Here is a 22,374-nt window from a genome sequence, read left to right on the forward strand (position 1 = left end):
CATGGAGCTCATAAAGCGACTGGATGTGAAGTCTTTCCAAATTCATATGACGTACCGCATTTTATAATATATATATATGTATACAGATACATTTGAAATAATTCTTTTGAGAAAAAAAGCAGAGGTATGGCCCTAAGCCTTTCTGATGTGTATCTGTAAAACCTCCTACAGGGAGTTATAGAGTTCTGACTGTCTGAAATCCCATGATCCACATGTTAATCAGGACGAAAACAGGAAAAAAAATAACCCCTAACAAGTTCAGAGGTAAAATTAACATTTTTCATTCCGCAGCCTAGTATTACCTTCCATCTTCCCTAGAACTGGCATTGTATACCTAATACAACTCACATTTCCAATTTTTAATTACTTTCAAATTGAATATTGAATACCTAATGCATTCAACTCTCACCTGCAGCACCAGCATGAGAAGCTCTGCACAGTATCTTGTGAGCAACAGCAATTAAACAACCTTTTTCTTTTCTGCTTGGCTTTACCCCTATTCTAATCTAGAGTTTCCCATGAAACTCTCACACGAATCCCACTCACAAGTGTGTGAGAAGAGGCTAAAAGGCACAAGTAAGAGAAGGATGGAAAGCAGGCTGCCCTCGGGATGAAGAGCTCGTTTGCATGCACATGCTAACAGCGGCTGCCATCTGCCGGCTAGAAAAAAAAAAAAAAAAAAATTAAAAAATCATCCCAAGAAGAAACCTCCTGATCCGAATTCAAACTTCGGGATGCTGTGAGGAGGAGCACAGAGCGCAAGGGGCAGAGCTGCTGGGCTGCAGAGCTGAGCCAGCCCCAACCTCACCTGGGAGAAACACCAGTGCTGGGTGGATTCCAGTGTACCATCAGCATCTGCTGCTGTAGCCCATGGGACACATGAGAGATCCAAATTTAAACATACAGGGCAAGAAAAACTAGCTGCCCAGCTAGATTTCCCTTATTGGAAGAGTTTCCAGGCAACTATAAGATGAAAAATGGCATTATGGAAAGGGGTAGGTGAGATACCATACACAACTCTTAAAAAAGCAGCATGGACAAACCTTGTTTATATGTAACACCTCCCATAGCAACTAGCTTTTTAAATAAAAATGTAGTTGCTAAATTTAAACGAAAATAAAAATCATAAAACTGTGCATTATCTGCACCCAGAGTCAGGCTCATTCAAGGCTTTTTAAGACTTTCTTAATTGCAGCCTTTATAGTCAACTACAATGTATTAATTCATCTGTAAATGAAAACCAATAGGTCCTAAAATTCCAACAGAATGGGTACTGCATAACAGCAATCCTACAGATGATGTTTGTGCTTGGCTACCCCCAGGAAAGTCGCTGACAAACACCCAGCTTACCTCGCGATGGAGAAAGGCAGGTTCTGCACTTCAGCCATGCTCTCCTTTCGGTCAATTGTTCAACAGCCAGCTCAAACACAGGCTTACCTTGATTAAATATCCCTTGGACATTTCATCTCTCATTTCCTGATGTCATACATTGGGTCTGTCAGAACACAAGACTAAGCCCAGCCCCCCAGAGTCTCAGTATAATTTTTTGGTATTTTATTTTTAACCACAATTTACCATATTTTACCTCAGTTCTGAGTGGAGAAACCTGACAACCTTGATTGATGTTAACCGTGAATTTGAATAAAATTATAAAACTCATTGAGTAATTAGCTTCCAGAGCAAATCAAACACTGGTTCCTGCAACCTAGCTTTCCAGCTCTTTTTAAAAAAATTTTGGTGAAGACAGTTAAATAAGCATCACCTTGTAGATGCTCACCAAAAGACATCTTTACTGCTTCAATGAAATCCAAAAGGACAAGCATATGGCCCTTAAGTAAAGAAGGCTCCAGGAACATAATTACCTTACTCATCATATATGAATAAATAACTAGTATGTGCAAGTCTATGTAAAAATCTGGCCAGTACTGGCCATACCTGGACATTTCCTGGGCTCCCTGGTACCACAGAGAGGTTCAGTAACGTTTCTGGAATACAGATTCAAAGGTGGGATTAGAAGGGAGTAATACATAGACAATCAGCCATTTTATGAAGGTTTTAAACCAGAATTGCTTATATTTTATCTTTTAAATAACAATTGGCTTTGGTTTCCTACTCAAGAATGACAAGAAACTAGACTTCTGTCTTCAAAAAGAGCATGACGCTAATCAAGTCAACCTGTAGCACACATATATTTTTGATTACCCTTATGTTTAAGTTACCTTCAAAAAAGCAACCTCATGCTTAAGTAGTTAATAAAAAGTTGTCCTGGGTAAAAAGTCATTTTTCAGTAGGGTATTAGAAGTTCTTCTGGTTTCTGAAGAAGCCTTTTTTTTCCATTTTTCCAAGCAAGGTGCCTGATCCCATTGTCTTCAACGATGCTTTGTCTGACTAAAATCACCACATAGTTGGCCGCACGCAGTTGAGCAGCAACATGGTCTACTTTTTCATCATACAGATGGAAAAACTCCAACAATAAGTTAAAAATTTCTTAAAATATTTAGCCATGCAGCTTCCATCAGACTGATACAACTCACCCGCTTAACACTCTATTTTCAAGAATAATAATTATGCTTAAAAATTGAAGCCTTTGAGTTAGAAACAAAGACGTAACTCGGCTTCTCTTGTCTGTTCTGCTCTTTGATAACAGTCACAGTATCTTTAGACTGCTGGTATATTTACAAGGTTCAAACCAGCCAACTGGTGGCTTTACAGTAGCAAATAAGACTCCCATTCATTTAAGTAACACCCAGCACCATCACTATTATAAACTCTAGTAAGCATCTCTGCATAACTATTAATATCTACATACCTTTTGAAAACCAGACCAAGGTTCTCAGGAATGCTTAGAAAGACATTCAGAATAGAACAGTATAGACAGACTACCCAAATCCCAAAGCCAGGAACACAAATCATTACCTAATGAGGGTCAAATTCCCCTTTGCTCCTAAGGCCTGCAGTACTTTGCATCACCTACCCTTATTCAAGTCCTCAAAACAAAGTTCACACTAAAACATATGAAATGACTGCAAGGCAAATGAATACCATCAAGGTCACATAAGGAACAGAGCTGCCAAATAAGGTAGATCCTTGTCTGTAAAGTATTTTTCCATGAATTACAAGGTTTTGGTACAGCAGAGTGAATGTTTAATACAACACTAACCACAGAAAGCTCTTATTTCCAATAGCGTTGTCGAAATGCATCTTAAAGACCACTTAAGCTTTAGGTTTGCATAATTTGTTTTTTCTTAAAGCAGAGTGCATGCAAATTGCTCACAGCACTTCTGTTTGGGGGATTGTTTCAACAGCCTATTCTTGGGTAGCCGACTTATAATGTTTCAACGTGCGAGCAGAAGGATCAGTAGCTTTAACCCATCTTGGCATCCAGTAGTGAGGCAACCAGCTGCTTCTCCCTGGGTAGTGCTTTTCAAAGATCTGGCGGTAGTAATAACTTTCTTTTGTTTTAGGAGGATTGAAAGGATACTTCTCTGCTGCCTTTTCCAGCAAAAGGTCATCAACCTACAGACACAGGCAAAACTCAAGTTAAACTGCAAATACATTTAACTTTTAGAAGGCAATTTGCTGAAGTTAAAGACATACAAGGATTCGCTGCAAATACATTTAACTTTTAGAAGTCAATTTGCTGAAGTTAAAGACATACAAGGATTCACCAACTACTGAATGGCCATAGGTTTAAAAAAAGTCTCTTCTAGAGGCAGAGGTTTATCACAGGTGAATTTTTGTTGCAGGCTTCTTGACCTTTATGAATACATAACTATATTTCCAGTGCTGTTAATATTTCTCTCTGCATTATATGTGAAGTCCATTTCTCTTTGGGTTACAATCACCTTTGCTAGTAAGCTCACAAAAACTTCTTTCCTATCTTTCTCTTTGCTATGAATCAACTGGAACACCTTAAAGCAGTATTTTTGTCATGTTAGTGGCTTCCTTTTCTTTTTTTTCTTCCCAGCTCCCAGAGACCTGTTGACTCTGCTTGCATAGCCAAGCTCTTAGCAACAAAAGACCTGGGATGCAGAGGCAAAGACACCTGCAGTTGCTAAGTTGGCTAAGAAAGGGAGGATGGACAGTTGCACCAGCTCAGGCAACTTGTGAAGCAGCTCATTTCCAGTGCCAACCTGCTGTCTGCCTCCCCACAGCCAGGAAATACATTTGCCCCGACTACACCAACACAGGCTCAGTACAGGCATCACAACACTGTTGCCTGACCCAACTACTTTCTTGCCTGTGGATATAGAGAAAGAAAACGCGAAACAAGCAGTTGGTGGTAGGCCAGATAAGCACTCGTCCACAGGCCGGAATACACATCTTTCTGTAAGACAGAGCTCTGGTGTAAACTGAGTGTTATTGCTTCCTCTTGATGGCTGAACTATCTGTGCACACCAGAGATTATTATACTTTGTCTGAAGCCAGAATGCCGTTAAGTCTTCATTGGCTAGCAATGCAAGGAGAGGTTTTAAAAAGCAAAAAGGCTCAGCTAGGCATGGCTCGGGAAAAAAAATGACATAAACAAGAAAGGACATTATAAAGTCATTATGGTGTTACTCAGCTGCAGAGTAAGTTCATGCAAGTGCCTTCAGCTGAAGCAGCTGCTTTACATGTAACCTTGAAATTGTGTTTGCTGACACAGAATTTAATTTGCAATCCAGATACTTAAATCATGTTCATTTCCTTACACAGTAATTTCTGCCAGGCTCTAGCATTTCTTTCTATCTAGGATTTCAAATGTGTTTAACCAACTCAGACAGCCAGAAGATCGTTGACTGAAGTTTATCTTGCTCCTCCACCACGAAGCTCACGTTACTGTCATATCCAGATCTATTCTGCCAGCTAAGCATGTGAGCTGCCTCCCATTGGCAGCCATATCTAATACACCTTAGCATGAAAGATGAAAAAAATAAAAGCTGATAATTCTACCTGTTGATCAATATAGTCCTGAAGAATAGAAAACCAAGATTTCTTTACTGATGCTATACCATCACTGAAAGCTTCTTTGGGTCTCCAGAGGATTTCTTTGGGAAGCAAGTTGGAATCTTCAAAGGACTGTCTTAAAAGGTATTTTTCAATTCCATTCTGTTTGCAGAACAAGAAACAACGTTGTGAGTGTCAGGAACTGCAGTACAAAGATCTGGCTTTAAAAACATAAGAAATTATTCCCTTTCAAAAGGTCTAGTCAGAAAATGGTTCCCAGTAGTCCAACAATCCAGCAAAATATTTAAGAGCATGCTTGACTTTGGGTAGAGGACTTAACCATTGAATTCAGGTGATTTGGTCATGCTTAGAACATGTACCAGTGAATTTGTAAGCTTACACTTGGGTACAGCCCTAGTTTTACATACCTTTGGGATTCGCAGTTCTGCTGGCAGAGATAAATAATAAGAAGTAAACCTATGATCCAAAAACGGGACTCTCAGTTCAAGACTAAACAGGGGAAATAAACAGAAGAGATACTGAATTAATCCAACAAGTCATCTACGTACAAGTTCCATAACAGTCAAGCTTTCTCTGTCTTTCACATAAACACAAAGTTTTCTGCTTTTACTTAGAAGAAATTTCACCTGCATATTCATGACTATTGCCATTTAATTCATCAGTTTGGAAGGTTAAGTGTATAGTCAGCACAGATCAAATAAAGATCTTGATGATTTATGATGCCATCTGCTGGACATCTTCTAATACAATGAATTTAAAGACTACAGTCCTGCAGGACTTGTAACAACCGATGTCTCATATAGACAAAAACACATCAAAAAAATATCCTATTGCCCCCAGAGAACTACCAAGTTGCTCACTGAGATTTGCATCAGTGTTTGTAAAGATGTCACAGAACGAAGTAACAATTTCTGCTGTAATTTCTGAAATTCACATTTGTTTGTGTTTTCAAGAAACAATGAAAAGGAGCCTGCACAGACACCATTAAGCTATTGATTACTGATCCTGCGGCTTTTGCTTTTGACTCTCTTAAGGCACAGAAGGCCTTGCAGAGGGATCTAGATTGGGCTTTGGACTGGAGCATTGGGTTATGATTAATGGGATGAAACTGAACAAGTCAAAATAGGATTCTGTGCCTGGGATGGAGCAATGTCGAGCACAAGTATAAATCGGGAGAGGTGCAACTGGAGAGCAGCCCTGCAGAGAGGGGTCTGAGGGTGCTGGGTGGCAGCAGCTCAATACGAGGCAGCAGCGAGCCCTGGCAGCCGAGGGGGCGAACCGCATCCTGGGGGGCATCAAACCCAGCATCACCAGCCGGTCAGAAGAGGTGATTACCCAGCTGTATTCAGCGTTGGTGCAGCCTCACCTCAAATATTGCGTGCAGTTCTAGGCCACACAACTTAACGATGTGAAGGTCCTTGAATTTGTCCAGAGGAGGAGAACAAAGCTGATGACATGGCTGGAAGGAATGTCCTCTGAGGAGCAGCTGAGGGCTTTGGGCTTGTCTAGCTTGGAGAAAAGGAGACCTCATGGCTCTCTACAGCTTCCTGAGGAGGGGACATGGAGATTGAGGTGCCGAATGCTTCTCCTGGTATCCAGTGACAGGACACATGGGAATGGTTTAAAGCTGCACCAAGGGAGGTTTATACGGGGAATTAGGAAGCATTTATTTACCAAGAGGGTGGTCAAACACTGGAATAGGCTTCCCAGAGAGGTGGTCGATGTCCCAAGCCTGTCAGTGTTTAAGAAGCTTCTGGACAATGCCCTTCATGACATACTTTAGCTTTTAGTCAGCACTGAATTGGTCACGCAGGTGGACTAGATGATCATCGTAGGTCCCTTCTAAATGAAATAGTCTATTCTATTCTATTCCTGACACAAGCCAGGATGCTGTTGGCCTTTTTGGCCCCCTGGGCAGACTGCTGGCTGTCAATCAACACCCCCAGATCCCTCTCTGCCAGGCAGCTTTCCAGCCACTCTTCCCCGAGCCTGTAGCGCTGCCTGGGGTTGTTGTGACCCAAGTGCAGGACCCGGCACTCAGCCTTGTTAAACCTCACACAACTGGCCTCAGGCCAACGATCCAGCCGGTCCAGATCCCTCTGTATGGCCATCCTACCCTCCAGCAGATCAACACTCCCACCCAACTTGGTGTTGTCTGCAAACTTACTAAGGGTGCACTCAATCCCCTCATCCAGATCATTGATAAAGAGACTAAACAGAACTGGCCCCAGTACTGAGACCCGGGAAACACCACTTGAACATCTTTTAAATCACACAAGTCCTCAGCATCCAAGAGACAATGTTTTACCCGTGTGCTGCAGTAGTTCTGTCCGCACGGAGTACATCAAACAGGTAGAGCTCCTTCAGAAGCCTCTCGCTCTCTTCTGCAGCTTCTTCGGGAGACGGTGCCTGTAACCAGACATATGCATGTAGCACACAGATACAACATAGCTGCACCAAAGGAACCGTTACTTGCCATCTGGTGTTTGAGCTGTAACGATCACAGAGTAATCTAGAGAGATTACAGAGAACTAGAAAAGACCACATACAAGAAATAATAGTCTCAGGAATTTTGAAGTTTAAAAAAAAAGTTATTTTCCAAGTGAATAAATTGAATCCCTCGGATCTTATGCCATCTCAGGAGAAATTCTCACCAAATATACAGCTATGACAACCCTCAAACTTCACACCTTGAAATCTCAGCAGAGATTTTCTGTTGAAGGGGAGAACAAGCAGCTCAAGGACTTTCTGTATCATTAATATATTTACCTTATGGAAATATATATATCCTTGTGTCAGCTCATCCGATCCTTCTCCTGAAAAAATGACCACACTGTCTGTCTTCTTCCGTATATATTTGGAGACAAGATACATACCTTAAAAAAAGTTATTAAAATTCAGCAACATGTATGATGCTCTATACAGCTAGTAGTGTCTTACATTTAGCATTATAGAAGTTTCTCTCCTACACTACTTTCTTCTGTAGCAAACAACTGCACTACACTAAAACAACATTTCATTGTTATTCAAAGCCATCAACAGCCACACCAACTAAGTGCTGCAAATACATCTAAATCGTGTACTTATACTTAGCCCTCAAAATATCAGAAAGACATGTGTGTCTGTGATCCTGGGAATGCTGGAGGATTCCCATGGGAACACACAGAGGAGTTGCTCTGACTCAGTTTGAAATTAAGCACATGATTAATTCCAGCACAGTCCTGAACAAACCTTCTAGCTTTGAAGAATGAAAGTACCAGCAAAAGTTGCTGCTTAACTCTCTGTCACTGAGGGTTGAACTGCACGAAGCTCTTTTTTCACGTGTGTGGGTTTTTTGTTTTGTTTTGTATTGTTTTGTGTGTGTGTGTGTTTGTTTGGGGTTTTTTTGCGTGTTTTTTTGGGGTTTTTTTTGTTTGTGTGTATGGGGGGGGGGGCCTAAATAATTATTTATTAATCCGAATTATGCCTTCCCCTCATTACATCTTTTCAAAAGATATGCTTTTATAACAAGAGATCTAATGAAAAGGATCTAGTTCATTAGTTTTCATACTAAGCCACAGTCACAAAAAAAGATGATAGACGAAAATTTTGTTTTATTTTTTAAAGAAATACTTTTGATATTTCACATTCCAAAGTCCTACCTTCATGTACCAAATTACATGCAGGGACCTGGGTTTTCAAAACTGTGTTGCCTATTGGGCTTATAAACTCTTTTACAATGTTTTAGGCTGACACGAGATTAACTGAGTAAAATGTCATAAGTGGCATTACACAGGTCATCACATCGGATTAGGGCTTTTCATTCTGTCAGGTTGACAACCCTTTGTAAGGAGCGGCTGGTGACTTCCTTCATTTCTCAGAATCAAACATATAAGAAGTCAAACTAGACTGAGTGCATGTGTCACTTGAGAGTGACAAGAAATACTCCATTTTAGTATTAAAATTATGCAAGGAATAGAGTAATCATAATTGGTTTGCTACCATATCATACCTCAGATAACCTTTAAATCTTCCCCCTTCTTCCAAGGTTCATATTTATGAGAGGAGAAAACCTAGACCTGTAGAGCTAACGTTTCTTCTTCATATAACTTTTGCTTTTCCTCTCAGAGCTTCAGAAACAGCTCTTGACAATTGCTTTGTGCAGTTGGTGACTTTGAAACTAGTAACTGGTTTTGCCTCAGTGTGGAATCACAGACAAGACTGGGGAGCAGAACTTGGGAGTCCCAGTTCCCAGGTTCTGTGACAGCTGAAAGATCTAGCAGATGACTACGTGATTTTCCATAAAATTCTATTCTGGTGATATAAAGCAAAAATGGCTATTAAAAAAAATCTTACCAATTGAAGCTCTTACTGTTGTTATATCATAGGTTTCCAAGGAGAAGATAACATCCTCTATTGCCTGAATTCCCTCTTCGGAATTAAATATTACTTCATGATGTTCACTGCCTATATGTGCTGCCACCTGTTTGTAAAAGGTCATAATAACATATCACTTTTAAATTAAAACATATTTTAAACATACATTGTGTTTATAACACACACAGTGAGGGAAAGCACCAGCTCCCTTCTGCCACAGTGAGAATCATATGACATTAGGCCAAAAAAAGACGGCACTGTGGCAGCCCATCTGACTTGCAGTGGTACATTCACCAGAGGGAACGTACTCTCTCTAATTACAGTGTTCAATCATGACTACAGGAGACCATCCAGCTGCTTGCCCAAAGCCAAACAGAATCTATAGAGGCTCTAAATACTCTGGATATTTGCCCTGAAGAGAAAAAGCAGCTCAAAAGACATGACAGCCTGGGTATCTAAGGGGTACTCCATATGCCAAACATTTTGTACAAGGCTTTGAATTCAGTAAACTGACGATTAACTTACAATATTTAACATGAATACAAATGCCATAGCATAGGAACCATAGCGTGGAGATTTACCCTAAAACCCAGAGGGAGAATTGAGACAACTGCAAAATACCATCCTTTTGGTAACAATGTAATGGGAGCCTGTCATGAAAGTCTTCCAAATGCAAGAGAGAACAGGTAAGGCTCAATTATCTCTTTTGTAAGATTTAACTAAGCAGCAAATGTTGTACTAAACAATCTCCTGCAAACTGATTTACATCACAGCAATACATGAATATTCAGTATTACTATTAATACCATAGTATGAAGGTAGCACCATTAATATATACTGTTTAGCAATCAGCAGCTCAGAACAAACTGAAAGTAAGGCTTACTGTACCTTTCTGGCAGCCAGTAAGTCGGGGCTGTTTTCCATCCCGATTGCAAAGGTTTGTAATGGATAATTAATGTCGATTTCTTTCATCAGTTTCAGAAGAACAGCTGCAACCAAGCTGGAATCTAAGCCCCCTGCCAACAAAACACATCATTTGGTTAGGTGTCTAACTGACTTTTTTGTTCCCCCTTAAGGACACTGAATCTAGATAACAGAATCTCATGAGTGGGCTTCATTTTTAAGCCACCTGAATCCAAGATACTTCCTGTACCAGTGCGAATTTACCTCTGCTTAACAAGAGAATCAGGCAACTCCAGTGGAACACCTTCAGTAACAGACATTAGTACTTTTGGTGTCAGAAGCACCAGTGGAAATCCTTCTTTGCGATACACACAAAGTGTTCTGAAAACAGTGCACCACTACAGAACACAGCCCTTCTTAATTCTGCTATAACAGGATTTATTGTCCATTTCAAAACTGCTCTCTATCCTCTTCTTACCTACACATTTGATACTCTACTGACAGAACTATGTACATTTTTTTTGTTTGCTGGTTGAATAAAAAAGAATTAAGTAAAAGAAGTGAATGTTTACTGTAAGGATTGCACGCTTCCCCAATCATTTTTTAAAAGTGTGTTTCCTACATTTTGAGTGGAATTAATTTTTAAATGTCACTTTAAAGTGAAAAGGTTCACTAGTGACATTCTTATTTTTTTTCTCCTCTTGATTCTCAGAGGAGAGTGGAAGGATTTGAAGAGTTTGGAAAACAAACAAACAAACAAGAAATCAACAGAAGCACAAGGTGCCCAGATGTACACTAAGGCTCCACCTTCTCATTCTCAAGAGCTAGTTATGCTAATCCTTGACTAGTTCTACTTGCTGCTCCCTTCTGAAGAACTGAGCAAAACACAGTTCTCCCACACCTGCCTGCAGTTCCGACAAGCATCGGGCAAAATCCTCTTTGTTTCCTACAGTCTGCATGTGTTTTTTCAGCTGAGTGCATTAGCATCCATTCCCACCCTGATCTCCTTTTTGGGCATGTTACCTTGTAACCTTCTGTACAAATTACACACAAAGTCTGAGAAAAGGAGAGTACAGAAATCAAACTGAGCGCTTACGATGTGGCTATCGGGAAAATCAAAACCTGAGTTTCCACTGTGAAGTTGCAGAACGCCCCCCATGATTGGAAACAAAAGCACTTCTCCAACAAACATATTCAAAATTGAAAACTGCTGAGATACTCTGGTATTATACCAGCATGGGCACTTAGTTTTGCTACTAGAACATTCTACATGTGCATCTGTGGAGCTGCTGACTGCCTTCTAATTTGACACCTGAAATTTTGGTTTAGAACAGGCTTTTTGGGATCTTTCAACTCTGCATATCTCCCTGTTTCATTTATCTCCATCCTACTTTTTATGATGCCACAGTAAGGCAATGGTCCAACAGTATCTCATAGTCAGTTCTGTCTCATTGAAACGCACATTTAATAGGGTTCATGATAAATGAGTGTAATTACTGATGTTCAGAGCAAACCGTATCTTGGGCTGCATCAAAAGGAACATGACCAGCAGGTCGAGGGAGGTGATTCTGTCCCTCTACTCTGCTCTGGTGAGACCCCACCTGGAGTCCTGCAACCAGCTCTGGAGCCCTCAGCACAGGAAAGACATGGACCTGTTGGAGAGGGGCCAGAGGAGGCCACAAAAATGATCAGAGGGCTGGAGCAGCTCTCCTACAAGGACAGGCTGAGAGAGCTGGGGTTATTCAACGTGGAGAAGAGAAGGCTCCAAGAAGACCTTATTGCAGCCTTGCAGTACTTAAAAGAGGCTCATAAGAAAGACAGGGACAGACCTTTTAGCAGGGCCTGCTGCGACAAGACAAGGGGTAATGGTTTTAAACTAAAGGAGGGGAGATTCATGCTAGACATGAGGAAGAAATTTTTTTTACAGTGAGAGTGGCCCAGGTTGCCCAGAGAAGTGGTAGATGCTCCATCCCTGGAGACATCCCAGGCCAGGCTGGACGGGGCTCTGACCAAACTGATCTGGGTGAAGATGCTCGTTGCAGGGGGGTTGGGCTGGATGAGCTTTGAAGGTCCCGTCCAACCCAAACTATTCTATGATTCTCTGATATCAGAACTATAACCACAAGTACAAAGTGCTACAAAAACACAGTAAGTAAGATGTCAGTCCCATGGGTACAAAGCCTTTCTTCTGTCGAGCACCTCCGTAACACTGATCTGGTAACAGCCAATTCAATGAACAACTTCTTGTACCACAAGCTGTTACCTCACCTGAAAAAAAGAGTGTAGAAAATAATTTTGGTCCAGGTGCTCCCCTGTAATTTGGTGAATCAATGGCAGTCTAGGACAGAGGCTAAAGCAAAGAAGATGACAAGTAAGAACTTCAGTTCCTCCTGCTAGCTGAACACGCCAAGGCCTTTTTCTATGTTCACTCAGTGCACAGTGAATGTAATAATTACATTTTATTTTCATACACCAACCTAAGCATAAATCTTACATGTTTAAGAACATATTGGGTGATTTTTCAGTTAACAGTATTGTATATTTTTCTTAGTCAAAAGCAGTTAGTGTCTCAACAAGCCAACACCCCATCCAGAGTAAACTTGAAAAACCTAAGACTTGCAAGATACTTGCAAGACTGGAAAACTTGCATTTCAAGCACATCAGAGCAGAGCAACCAGCATACTTTCCTCTAACTGGTAGATGATGGGCAAAAGAGAGAGAAGACACAAGAATTGTGATTCTTGCTACTTGCCTGACAAAAGGCAACCAATCCTTCTGTGAGCCATCAAACGTTTTCTAACAGCATTTTCAAACAGAATACGGATGTTGCTCTTCACTGTTTCAAGATCAAAACCTGTCCAGAAAAGAAGAGGAAACAAAACACACACACACCAAGAAGTGTTACTTAGACTTTGGTAGATTATCCAATCAGAAAAACAAAGATATTTGTCTGAATTTCCTTTGATAATGAGAGCATGCAAATTCAAATATCTTTGTACACAACAGCCAACAGAAACAATTCTCAGGTTCCTACCTTATAAAGGTTCTTCCAGGTTTTTTTTGTTTTGTTTTGGTTTGGGTTTTTTTAATGGCAATTTTAAACCAATCAATACAAGTTTTACAATCAAATACTATAATTTTTCCACTTCTTAATCAGAATAAGTACCAAATGCTTTGCTGTACTACCTGAAGGCAGATTTTCCACTGTATCAAACGCAGTATGGAGTGGTTCATCTTTATGGCTATGAAATTTCACTAATTCCACTGAGGCAACCTTGCCAGAAGGTTTTAAATCCAATACTTCATAATGACCTGGGAGAAATGGTTCCACTTTAGGACATAAGGATGTTGAATGCTTTAAGTTGATAAGTCCTACAAATAAAATGCAAAAAAAAAAAAAGTCAGAGTTTTTCACCTAGGGTGGTTACATTATATCACACTCGAACAGCCTCTATACTAAAACTATAGATACAAATATCTTCTCCAGATCCTAAATCTGATTTTTAAAAGTACCATTTTGAGTCTGAGTCTGTCTTGGCTGGAGCGTGATTCTTTTTCTGGTAGGCTGCACACATAAATTTGAGCCATCTCAAGCTGAGGCAGATAGCAGAGAAAGGAAGCCAGTAACTTTTACTAAATGACAAGTTGCAATTTATTCCTGTGGGCATTAAGAAAAGCACTTTTCTAACTAACTACATGATGTCCAGGTTAAGGTGTAATATGGAAAGGACATTTAATAACTGATTTTGTGTTTAAAATTAAGCGTAGTCAAGCTAACAAGGGGTTTGTAATAAAACTACATCACTGAAGTGATTGCTTAATTGGCACTGATTTAGTGATTTCATAACTCACTGGTTCCAGACTGACCTAGAGCGCTGCTAATGAATGCTAAGAATCAAACTTGGGGCCAAAGCTCATTTCCATTCCTCTTGTGAAAGAGGATGTTTCACACCTGCTGGTCAGCTGGATGCCCCTTGAGGAACACCCCAAAAGAGATACTGAATTACTGTTCGGGACCAGTAATTCAGTCGGATGGTTAGAGGACACAGTCCCTAAAATATTTGCTCCCCTTCCTCCTTCCCAAGAAGCAGAGAAGGTGCAGCTCTTAGTACTAGTACTTAGTACTACTGTTAGAGGAGTCAACATACACTGGAGTCTGATAATAAAATTGATGTACAGTAAATGAGACACAAGCAATCATGAAAGACAATTCTAGCCAAAGTGCATTTTAGGCAATAAACTCTCTTTTGGCACTGTTTGGATTTGTATATGCAAGTTTCAAGGCTATAGATAATTACTTAAAAAAAGAAAAAAAAAGAGGAAAAAAAAGAGACAATAGTGGATGTGTCATCTCAATAGAAAAAAAAATTGTCATAAGTGTCAGTAAAAATCTACCTAGTGCTGCAGGAAATTTCAGCAGGGTTTTAAAATTCTTGGCTTTTACAGATTTACTAGTTCTTGTGACATTATTTCCCAGTTCACCATAGAACACCAGGAAGAAATTCTAACGTAATTTATCATAGCCTAAATCTAGACTGACTCTACAGACTACATTTAACTTTGGGATAATATAAAACATCTTAGGCTCAATAGCACTATGATTCCAGAACACAAAGAATTATAAAATTAATATATCTAAAATAACTGGCTTATTTAAGGACAACTCAACATCTTAGAGCCTTACTGTCTGTGGTTTTTGTTTTAATTATGTATAGTTCTTCCACTACTAAATATAGTTCACTTATTACTGAACTAAGAATTCACTTTCTCCTCACACTTAGGAGAAAAGCCTGACAAAGAAGTTTGTCTCTGACAACAACCCCTAAGATAATTTAGGCACTAAACACAACTTGTTTTACCTTTTGCCTCGGAACAGACACCCAGAAATCCATCATCAGTCAGCACCTTAAACAGTGGCCTGACTCCATAGGTATCTCTTGCCAGAAACACTTTTCTGTTTGTGGTGTCCAGAAGGATGAAAGCAAATACACCATCTAGCATGGATGCTGTTTGTTCTATTCCTCCTCTGTTGTAAAGATGAAGGATAACCTCACCATCCACTAATGTCTGATATTCAAATCCAAACTGCTTCTGCAACTGAGAAAAAAAAAATAGAGAAAAACACGAATAAGCATTTGCAAACATTGACTGCTTATTAATTGAAAAAACACCACCATTCATATAATTGTTTAATAAGAAAACTAAAAGGTTTTTTTGTACAATCACAGTTCAAGCATTATAGAAACATTTCCAGCAAAGAAGGAAATTATACTTTTGTGTTCAAAATATTATCCAGGATCATCTCTCCAACAATGTAGATTGACTCTGCAGTCTTAAGCAACTCAAATTGTGGCAGGTTTTCAGAGATACATTTCTATTTGAGGATGTCAGACTGCAAACCCATGACCTTGGTCTTCAGAAGCCCTGGCCTCCCCATCTCCCACTGACAAATGGCCGAAGCAGGCAGCCACTGCTTCAAAAAATCCAACTCAAAATAGAGCCAGAAACATAGACAACGTTTTTTGTAGTCCCACATCACTTGGGGCCACATTCTTACCCGATAATAATGACATCTACATAAGCCACACCCTCCCCAAAACACATTGACACTGGTAACATCTCTGCAAAGTAAAGTACTTCACGAATAAACTCTGGTTTACTTATGCAGTCACTGCGATTCCTCAGCATTGAGGGGTTTTGTGTGTGTTTTTGTTTGTTTGTTTAGTGGTTTTTGGATTTTTTTTTTAATGCATAGAGAATTTCCTTCTGCCTAATCTTCTCCATTCCTCAAACTAACCTTTTCACTCTGCCTGTGCAGATGGAGTGGGGGAAGAATAAATTAGCTGTCAGACTTAACTCGGACCAAGTATTCTTCATGTTCTTGTGGTGCTACTCTTAATGTCCTTTCAGTATCTCCCAGACAGGGAGAAAAAGGGTTTCAATAAAACACTAAAAAGCCAAGCAACCCCATAAAACAGATGCTTTAGCATTTTAATTTAAATTCTTCAGTTTTAATTGTTATTTATGGGGCAAAGTCTTGGATCAAAATTGAGTCAATATCAGAATAACTAAGTAATTGCCCTAAACAAAACACCTGTTTCATGAATGATCCTTTCCCAGGTAGGTTTCAGCCCCAAGCGTGAAAGATCTCTTTATAAAGAAGGAGGGTACATAATGTAGTGAGAACAACCGAAGAAATTCCTGCTGATGACATTGCAAACTCTGCATAATTAAATTCCCCTTAGGACCTTAGGCAATTGACAGTAATTTCAACTGCTTTGAACAGCAGGAAAACCACAATGCAAAACGCAACAAGTATTACAGACTACTGGTACAATACATTTCACGTGGACTGCAGGGCAAAGTGTATCTTACATTTCAGACATACTTAAAAGATTGGGGAAAAAAAATGTCCTATTTGGTCAAATTCCCAATGACATTACTGATGTCACTGACATCACTGACAACAGCCTCACTGGCTTGAAAAATGTGATGTTAGAAGTACCAAGACAGCTCAGATTATTCATATGTTTCTGATACTACCACGTTCGGTTTATGATTAATTTTAAGCATTTCGTTTCAGCATGATTCAAAAACAGTAACAATTGTAGGATGCTTTATACACCAAATTTGGATGATCTGAATCACTTCCATTTACAAGTAACACAGGCAGCAGGGACACCTCAGCACAGGGACTGAGGAATACAGACCATGTTCAGCAGTAGCATGACACCCATCGGGGACATTCAGACACTTTAGGAAGCAAGTACAGAGTTGTTACTTGTTTTGTGCCCAAGAGACTTGCTTAGGTGGCTCTCAAATACCCCACAAGCATTTGCCTTAAGCTGCAGACACCTAAGGACTTCGGTGGCACACTGGAAACATCTCCAGAGTGCTTGTTGCTTTAACGTAAATACATAAGCATGCATGCTATACATTAATATACTATAAGTGACATATCCCAACTAGATTAAATGCGATAACTGACACCTTGGAGAACAACCCAAAATAACTGAAGAGCAAGACAGCCTAAAAGCATTTGCATTATAAAGAGAGAAGGGGAGAAAGAGGCCTGGAATTCCCTCCTCAAGAGATAAAGAAGAATGCATCTTTATTTTAAACTGATCAGACCTAAAGATACAAGTACTTATTGCCCTTCTTGTCAATTAAAAAGTGATTTTGCATTACGAAAGACTAAGTATGTTAACTATCTAAGCCACCACAGATTCACGGCTCATCAAGATAATTTACTTCTTTTTAAATACTAATAACGTAATAACTTTTTAAAAGTTTCCTGATATTCTATTCCACCATGTTTTAAACATTTTCCAAATATCCACCAGTTTTGAAATAAAATAACAAAAGCCATATGACCTGTATAACACGTACCTGTTTGAAATTGTAGATTTCTCCATTGTAACACAGCCACAGATACGGGAATTTCTTCACCCGGATGGGCTGCATGCCATATAACTGATCAACAACCGCAAGGCGGTGGAAGCCAAAACAACAGTTGGTGAATCCATTGACGTTCTCAAAACGAAAGGCATCAGGACCTCTGTGTGCTATCTTCATGGCACTCAGACACTGGACAGAAAGGCACTCATCACTCCCAAACAGGGCCCAGATACCGCACATGGTGAGGCTGCTGATCTACCTGAAAGCGGAGAACCTGTTCAACAAAGACATGAACATTATAAGCAAGAACTGATGCCTGGAAAGCACAGATAACAAACGCAGACTATTAATTGCTTAACTGTCAAAAGGACTGATCAAGAGAACAGCAGACTTTACTAACCCAGGTAAAATGCTGTTTGCCCAAAATATAATAAGTGACCTCTGGCCAGCAACAAATTAGGCATAAGTTTAGCTGTAGGTACACCAAGGTCGTCTATTATTGTTTTCACAGAGTACAAATAGAATAGATCAGATCATTACTGGGCATTGGGTATGATCTGTTGAAGTAACATTATCTTAGCAGAAACGTTAACAATTCTTCCAGTTTGTGGCCTTTTGGCGTAAAAAGGGGGCTTGTACGAAAGAGAGAAAGAGGCTTTTTACAGGGGCCTGTGGTGACAGGACAAGGAGCAACGGTTTCAAACTGAAAGACAGTAGGTTTAGGTGGGACTTCTCCAGTGCCGTGTGTGGCCCAGATCAGAAAGCTGCGGAGCGCGCTGCTGGCACAGTGCTGTTCTCCTTGGCCATGCTTCTGCAGCCCTGCTGTCCCTGGAGCTGTAGGCTTGGTGGCTCTTGGAACCTGAACCCTGATCTTAACCCTAACTACAGCTTGGGGCTGAAGTCCGCAGCGCCCATCACTTGCCCTGGAGGTCTCCAGACTCAGCCCACCTCTACCATTAGTTAGGGTGAAGGCTCCGAGAGCCACCAAGCCTACAGCTCCGGGGACACCGGGGCTGCAAAAGGCATGCGAAGGAGCACGGCACCGCACCACTGCTCCCTCCACGCCTTTCTCACTGGGACAAGCGATGGCCCCGGGGAGCTCCGCCCCTGCCTATGGTGCCGGGCTCTGCCACCAGCTGGGGCGGCTGCCGCAAGCCCCGCGGGCCCCGGGGCTGATCTCACAGGCGGCCGCCGGCACCCGCCGCCGCTCCCCTCCGCTGCTCCCGGGCCCATCCACACGTCCGCGCCTTCCCCCGGCAGCCGCAGCGCGCCCGGGGCCCGCCGCCCCCATCGCCCGCAAGCCGGGGCAGCGCGTATCGGCGGGGCGAGGGCGCCGGGACGGGCGGCGGAAGGCCGGGGCTCGCCCAGGCGGCCGCGTCCCCCGCGTCCCCGGCCAGCCCTGCTCAGCCCAGCCCTGCTCAGCCCAGCCCTGCTCAGCCCCGCGGCCCAGCAGCCGCCGCCCGCTCCGGTGCCTTACCCGGTGCCGGCCGCCGGCGCAGAGGGAGCCGCCACCCGCGCCGCGCCGGGTGATGAAGGAGGAGGCGGCTCCCCCCGCCGCCGGCTCCTCCCCCGCCGCATGCTGCTGTTGAAACCCGCCGCGAAGTTTCATCATGCGTTCTCCACCCCACCATCCGGTGCGGCGGGGTCCGCGGAGCTCAGGCCGGCGGCCGGGATCTGTGCTTGGAAGCCGGGCTCGGGGAGCCGCACGGCGGGGAAGGAGCCAGCTCGCAGGCTGAGAAACCCGGGGCTTGTCACCTCCCCTGGGCCGCCGTGGAGAAAAGCACCTGCTACCAGGCATTGCTGGGCACATCAGGCTTATGAGGGCAACTTGCAGCCACCAGAAATCCTATCCCTGAAAATCTGCCCCGAGTTGTACCTCATATTGTGTGAAGTGAAAAGAGCTCAGACACCTGCATGTGGCTGCCTAAAAACTGCTTTATTTGGTTTGGCAGAGAGCGCGCTTGCAAAGCTCGCACCTTTGGAAGCATTTACAGAGGACTTAGGATTTTGCTGGGCAAAACGTGGTTAATAGGTGCTATGGGTAGAAAGGAATTTTGATGCTTACCTGAACTTCATTATTGGACAGTTTTGCCTTTTCACCTTTGAGAGTGCTAAAGTAAATGAAATTCAATAGTGAAGACTAGGATGAGAAATGCTAAATAGAAACCTTAATTCTCTATGTATGCTTCAAGAGAGCCGTTAGTAAATTGCATGCAGTGCACTTTCATAGCTGACTTTAGTGGACTCAGTTAAAACTGCAGTGCTGTGCGTGAAGTGCTTCAGGTTATGCAGGCTGTCAGCAATAAATGTGGTCTATGTACAATTTTAAAAGGACCTTTAAGAAGCCATTAAAAGGATATTTTTAGCTTTTAGAAAGAAAACTGTTTTGAAGTGCCCTATGCAAGAGCAGCAGACTCCAGCACTGATCAGGAGGAGATGCAGGAGGTTTCTGTTCAGCAGAGCTTCACTTGGACACAGGACTGGGCTTGGCAGAGTCAAGGCGTTGGGCAGCCTGCAGACACCATGTGTACAGTCCTGGGAGCTCTGCGCTGCCTGCAAGAGCAGAGTGAAAGTGCGTGCAATGGCACTGAGTCACTGCTCACAGAAGAGCAATGGTTGTGCTGCGGAATGCCTTGTTTTGGGTTTTGTTTGCTTTTGGTTTTCTCTCCCTCCCCTCCCTCGATATCTAAATGTCACAGCCTCTGCATTTTGGAATACTACAAGAAATATGCAAAAAATGTTGCATTAACCTAGGTTTGTTGGTGTTTGTTTGGTTTTGTGTTGCACGTTATTGTGTGTGCGTTTTGGTTTGTTTTCCAGATACTTTTGTAAACAGCTTTTCTTTACATCTTCACTTATTTTCTCTGCACAAAGATTTTTGGATGAGCCTGCATAGGCCTAAATTGTAGTGTGACAACCTTGAAGCGTTTCCCCTCCATCATTAGCAGAACAAAGGACCCTATTATGCCTTAAACGACTGGGTTTTGTTGCTTTGGAAGGACAAGACAGGTGGTTGTGCAGACAGCCATCTCCCTTATCTTTCCCAAGGTATTGTGTTTGGCGATAGAAGAGGTAGATGGTTATGGCGTCAAGCACCTTGTTAATCGCTGTGAAGGCCTCATGGCCTAGTTGGAATGAGATTATCTCATCTGTCGGACAGCCAGCTACCTGAAGAAAGCCATGAACCAACAGCTACCCCTGATGGGCACGACAACGCACTTCTGGTCTTCACTGTGAACCTTCCCCTAGTTTGCAGACCCCAGACCCATTTCCAGAAGAGTCTCCCTGACTAGCATGAAGAGCGAGCGGAGGGAGGAGATGAACTGCCCACATGTAAATGAACTGGGTTATAAAATGACTCCCTGCGTGGCATCAGGTGTGGTGTGTATATGCTACGCAGCATAACCGAGGTCTTCAACACATCCACCCTCCCTTCACTGGACATTGCTGGATCGATAACCTGTGGAGTGGTGATATCCTACTCTCTTTCTCTCTCTCTTATACCTTAGTTTTCCTTCTCTCTCTACCACTCTCTTTCTCTCTTTTCCTTTTGAACATATGAGAGTAACATCATCTTAAGCTCTGCTGTTGGATTCTTGTTAAATTTTGTGTTATAGCTACTAATGGTTGCCAATACATTGCTTGTAGAAGGACCTTTTGCTGTTATACTTTTGCCAAGCCACTATTCGCTGTAACTAGTATTCCAACACATACTTTTAGTAAAACTCATAATTGAATTGGACCCCTGGAGTGATTGTCCGTCATTCACTTCGCATAACTGCGCAGAATTAACCCAGAGTGAACTCACACCTGGTCTCATCTGTTGAGTCAGGGTGCGCGTCACGTTCAGAGTTAACTCATCCCTTATCCCATCTGTTGGGACGGGACATGTAGTCTGGACATTTTCATTTTAGGAGCAATTTATGGCTCCTAACTAGATCTCGTACGGTGCTTTACGACAGTAAGTCACAGGCCATTTCATGAAATAAGAATCTTTTCATGGAGAAACTGAGGTAGGGAGGGTGAGAAGTAACTTGCAGAAAGCAGCCCAGTAAGGCTGGGCGAGCACAGCCAGGGAGGAGCCAAACTTCCCAAGTCCTCATTAATGTCTGCCCCCTTAGGGCATGCTGGGTAACAACTACATATTAATCCTATCCTTTACTACCCACTTTTAAAAACTGGGGATAACTGCTGCGTTTTACTATGTCTTGCATGTTTAATCCTCTATTTTAATGGAGTTTATGGTGTTAGATATTATATGAGACTAATGAGAGAAATACGATACAATACACAATCTATCTTTAAACATTAGCAATGTTACTGTTTGCGGTCCCTTTACATTGTGTTGCTCTTCAATGTCCAAACCTTTCTTTCAGTGTATCTGCAGAGAGCACTAGATGTATTACACCCCAGTTTGACAGCTCTGTTGTGTTCAGTCACCTTTCCTCTCGTTTTTCTCCTTCCTGCAGACATTATCATATGTAAGTTTCTCCAAAGCAATTTCTTCTCCACTATACTCCTCTAAAGCTGATTTTTACTTCCATTTTTGTTGAGAGGAATTGAAATTGATGCTAGCTGGGTGGAGAGAACAGGTTTGAACATAAAAATCGGGTGCCACGAGTAGCTAAGAGACTTCCTACTTCATTGTATCATGTTTAGTACCTGAGAGTAACCCTCTGGCCACAGGCTAAAACCATTTAAGAATGTCTGAAAAACACTGTAAGACGGTTCCTAATTAATTAATTAAGAAGTACTTGGATTAGTTTTATT

The 22,374-nt window shown here is 41.8% G+C and overlaps 1 protein-coding gene across 1 annotated transcript; it reads right to left on the reverse strand.

Moving 5' to 3' along the window:
- Window positions 1-2,075: 2,075 nt before the first annotated feature.
- Window positions 2,076-19,156, reverse strand: ASNS (asparagine synthetase (glutamine-hydrolyzing)). Its single transcript, XM_065629044.1, has 12 exons — window positions 19,082-19,156; window positions 17,596-17,878; window positions 15,066-15,303; window positions 13,393-13,578; window positions 12,959-13,060; window positions 10,192-10,319; window positions 9,283-9,409; window positions 7,717-7,823; window positions 7,256-7,356; window positions 5,355-5,436; window positions 4,933-5,088; window positions 2,076-3,516 (listed from the first exon to the last, which is right to left on the reverse strand). Exons 2-12 carry the CDS (start codon window positions 17,842-17,844, stop codon window positions 3,307-3,309), a joined length of 1,686 nt encoding a protein of 561 aa, XP_065485116.1. The 5' UTR covers window positions 17,845-17,878; window positions 19,082-19,156; the 3' UTR covers window positions 2,076-3,306.
- Window positions 19,157-22,374: the final 3,218 nt, after the last annotated feature.

This window comes from Caloenas nicobarica, chromosome 2 (assembly GCF_036013445.1).
Source record: "Caloenas nicobarica isolate bCalNic1 chromosome 2, bCalNic1.hap1, whole genome shotgun sequence".
Taxonomy (NCBI): Eukaryota; Metazoa; Chordata; class Aves; order Columbiformes; family Columbidae; genus Caloenas; species Caloenas nicobarica.